At 33.2% G+C, this 4,611-nt stretch overlaps 1 protein-coding gene across 2 annotated transcripts in view; it reads right to left on the reverse strand.

Moving 5' to 3' along the window:
- ADGRL3 (adhesion G protein-coupled receptor L3) overlaps nucleotides 1-4,611 on the reverse strand; it is a 125,833-nt gene that overhangs the window by 87,244 nt on the left and 33,978 nt on the right. For both annotated transcript variants that reach the window (XM_019632339.1, XM_019632341.1), the window contains exons 5-6: nucleotides 2,709-2,918; nucleotides 20-240 (exon numbers count right to left, since the gene is read on the reverse strand). In XM_019632339.1, the coding sequence (XP_019487884.1) occupies nucleotides 20-240; nucleotides 2,709-2,918 (431 nt within the window). The remainder of the gene's footprint in view (nucleotides 1-19; nucleotides 241-2,708; nucleotides 2,919-4,611) is intronic.

A 4,611-nucleotide genomic window follows, 5' to 3' on the forward strand; every position in this document is an offset into this window, starting at 1 on the left:
ACAGAAAACATAAACTCACACTTTATCTGTTCCATAACTCCTGTAGTCTACTGCAGCTGACACGGCCACAATGAGCGCAGGCATGCCATAGCCGACCAGGTAAAAGTATTTCCTACGTGAATGTTCGCTCTCAAAAACCTCCACCAGCATGATATAGAGCTGCACGCCCTCCAGGAACATCCAGGTGAAGGCAGCCAAGAAGAAGAAATGTAAGAGTGCGGCAAAAACTGCACAGGCAATCTAGGAAAAGGACAAATGATTTAGTAAAATAACTACTAAGTGAGATATATCAACTGCCACAAAATTAAAATAAATATTTATCAAGAATGCAGTAAAAACAAAAAACAAATTAGGTCTGCAAAACAATAATCTAGACAAGATTTTTAAAGTTCAGATGTGAAAACCCAATTAAATATAACCTATCTTTGAAAACTACATTTAACATTTTATTAGTGATGGTTTATGAATGACAATGTAACATTATAATAAAGATAACAACATTTAGGAAAAAGTTCTAAGAGCCTATTGATAACTATTGCTGAGATTAGTGTAAAGATTTTAAAATATATCTCGGGAATTTTTTCTCTTGGCAATTATCATGTCTGTACTAACACATTAAGTTCTTTAGTTATAAATGAAAGGCAAATATTAAAACCAAGAATGAAGTTAAAATTAAGTAATATAATTAATTACAGTATTGTATGATGGAATTATTATTATTATTATTATTATTATTATTATTATTATTAATTTCTTCCCTGCCTTGTTTCAGAAAAGATCTAAGGTGGGATTAGGAAATTCACACTGCATAGGTGTAAAAGTAGATCTGATTAAAACAAAGTGTCCCAAAGTGCTTTCTCTATCTCAATTTTTTGTTATTGTACTAAATGTTGGTCTAGACAAGTTTGGTCAAAAAAAGGCAGCGAACAGTTCAAAACAGTTTGAACTACTTTCTCTGGCATATTTTATAAGGTACTACAAGTTTGAGCTGACCATATATTAATTTTCTCATGTCAGTTTCTGAAATTCTCACTCCTTTAGGGTCTTTATTTTTTGTAAGTCCTAACTAAAATCTATAGCTCCTGCTAGAAAGGGGGAGGCTATTTACAGAAATTATCAGATTAGTACGGATCCAGTGATGAGTATGATGTTTGAGAAATGATGAAAGAGCAGGTCAATTTCTTTGGGTTAGAGAGATGACAATGAGGGTGAGATGAAGAAGTCAAATATGAGAGGGCTAGAGGGCAAGCAGAGCCTCCCCAGCGTGTGAGATGCAGGAAGAGGACACCTGTCCAGCACTAAGACTTGGGCAAGGTGGGCTGAACTGCACTCTACCCCAGGTTTTCACATCCATCATTGTTATTTATGCTATTTGTCAGAAACTGGTTTTGTGCAGCATGCAACATTTGGTGAAGTTTACCACACTGTGTGTACCATCAGGAAACAAAAATAAGAATGACGTTTCTAAATGAAAAGAAATCACACAGTGTTTGAATTTCAGGTTAAAAAGAGAATGGAATGATTTATTTTTGGAAAATAACACAGTTTTCCATTTCTTGCTTTTCAGAGTTAGAGCTTCAACTATTAATTTTTTCTTATCAGAAGGCTTTACTTTTGGAGGGAAATAAATGTGCACTTTGATTGCTTATTCATATGCATGTATTTATGGGAAAAGCTGTCACATTTGTATATGATAACAAACTAAAAGTATAATCACCATAATTGTACCCTTTACAGGCATTAATCATGAATGTGTGATCACAAACACGAATCCAACTGAACTTAACTTTTATTGTAAAGAGCTCCATACATATGGACACATACCAGAAAACAGCATTAAGAGAATGAATTATTTACTATGGCTACAAGTTTTCTAAAAAAAGTTTTTTCATTGGTGGTTTTACTCATGAGAACAAACTGACATTATGTGCCTGAATCTTAAGTAAACAAAAAAGGGCCTCACAAAAATTGTAACTGGGAATAGTCTGCCATATACTAAATATTATCTGTTATTCATATTTTCTGCTTGTTTTTACCAAGAACAGTTAGCTAGTACAGTTCCTTTTCCCCCTTCTCTTTCCCTCTCATTTCCTTCCTCCCTCCCTTCCTTTATTTCTTACTACGATAAATGTAGTTAATGGTAAAGCATAAAGTTGACACTTAAAGATGTGAACAGAACTTGAGCAAATATAAAGTGTCAAATTAAATTAGGGAAGAGTTATATATTCTAAAAATGACATCCAGTTTGAACTATTTTCTAAAATATGTCAATTAGAAAAAGTCATTTTAGACATGCAGTTTTTAATATAACATTACTCATTTTGAAACAAAGCTTATTATAAACTTCGAAAAATAACAATTTTATCTGTTGAAACAGATACTCCTCCATTCCCCAAATAATTTTATTTAACTTTTCTCAATATTCACCTCTGTAATTTTTAAAAGAGGAAAAAAAGAAAAAAAACAAAAGAAGAGACACAGTTCTTTAGAAAGGTAAGTTTATAAACAGGATTTCTGAAGAAATATACATTCATATATCCACAACGTAAACTGCTTCTTTATGATAAGGGGACATGAAAAGGGAGAAACTGAGTAAGATCTGAAAATTAGTATCTATCTTAGATAACTGGAAGAAAGGGTGTGTTCAAACATGAGTTTTTCCAGTATTGGACAGCTGGGAGGGGAGAATATTGATGTAAGTTGCTTACTGGTTGGTCAGTTCGGTTTATCCCAATCAGGAAGAGTAGTTCTGCTACAAAGAGGCTGATGCATAGGTTCTTGTGGATGGTGTTACGGTCACTCTGGAGTCCGCGGAAAAAGCAAAATGTGAAGATGCAAATCAGGAGACAAACCAGGGACAGCAAAATTCCAACCCACGTGATCACATCCAGAAGGAGATCATGGACCGCATCACTGTGCTGGAAACACAACAGAAAAGCCGTAAGTTGCAATTATGCATAACCGATTACAAAGTGTTATAAAGGCTTGGATGAATGAAGGGTGGTTTTAATAATGTACTAAATATTCTTCATGTGCACAATGAATAAGATAACTCAATATTGGGTTTTCTATTTCATAGGTAAGATATTTTATCTTTTCTCTCAGTTTTCTTTTAAGGATGTCAATAGTGTTTGCACCTTTTTTTTTNTGCCGTAAAAAAAATAATAATAAAATCTTACTACCTGTGACAACTTGGATGGGCCTGGAAGGTGTTACACTAAGTATAACAAGTCAGACAGGCAAAGACAAATACCATATAATCTCATTTATATGTGGAAACTAAAGAACAAAATAAATGAATGAACAAAACAGAAACAGACTTATAGAGGCAGGGATCAAGGTGATGGTTGCCAGATGGGAGGGGGGTTGGAGGGGTAGGGTAAAACAGAAGAAGGGATTAAGAAATACAAATTGGTAGTTACGAAACAGTCATGAGGATGTAAAAGTAAAGTACAGGGAATATAGCAATAATGTGGTAATAACGATGTATGGTACCAGGTGAGTACTAAACTAGTCAGGGGGATCACTTCGTAAATTATATAAATGTTTAACCACTATTCTGTACACCTGAAACTAATATAAAATAATATTGAATGCCAACTATACTTGAAAAATTTCAAAAAGGGGGAAATAAGGTAAAGGAGAATAAGAGGTTCAAATTTCCAGGTATAAAACAAATAAGTCACGGGGATGTAATATACAGCATAAGCAATATAGTTAATAATATTGTGGTAGTGTGGTATGGTGTCAGATGGTTGCTGCTTTTATCATGGTGATCACTACTTTAGGTATATTAATGCTGAATAACTGAAATTTATATAATATTGAATGTTAATTATATTATAATACAGATCTTTTAAAAAAGCACAAATGAGACATTGAATTTTCTCTGTGTGCCTGTGACAGAATTTTAACGCAATTTTCCCTATCCTTTCCTCCCCCTCTTTCTCCTACCCTCTTTTCGTTGTGTCTGTTTTACTCTTCTTTGTGTTGAGAAAAATCATAATTGCAAAATTGAACTACTATTAAAGCTTGTTTTAAATCAGTGCCTGGGAAATAAATTAGCCCCTATTCTCACACAGTAACAGCATCAGTAAATGAGAGCTTCCAGTTATGGTGCAGGAAATGAAAGCAATGATGGCCATAGCTTTAACAGGGCCTCAGGAAACTACACATCATTGAAAGAAAAGATAGACCTGTACTATCCAGAAAATGACATCTGTCCCAAAATAAATGACTAAAATACAAAGCAAACAACTTGAGTCAATTATCTGACAGGAAAATTGGAAAATATCTAAAGAAAAAAATAAAATCAACATAAAATAAAAATAAAAGCAAATCAGGAACTATAAAAGAGAAAAATTGAACTAATTAAATACAATATCTGAAGTAGTATAAAGTCACGAATAACTATATCATTCAATTTAATATCTTAGAGAAATGCATTAATTACAGTGTAAAATCCTGTGATCTTAGGGGAGTGACTGTTAATGGGTTTCTTTTGGGGGTGATGAAAATGTTCTAAATTAGATAGTGGTGATGTGTGTATAACACTGTGAATGTATTAAAAAATAATTGAAGTATACATTTTAAGAGAATTAATTTTATGGT

The sequence above is a fragment of the Hipposideros armiger genome, unplaced genomic scaffold, assembly GCF_001890085.2.
Source record: "Hipposideros armiger isolate ML-2016 unplaced genomic scaffold, ASM189008v1 scaffold_1128, whole genome shotgun sequence".
NCBI lineage: Eukaryota > Metazoa > Chordata > Mammalia > Chiroptera > Hipposideridae > Hipposideros > Hipposideros armiger.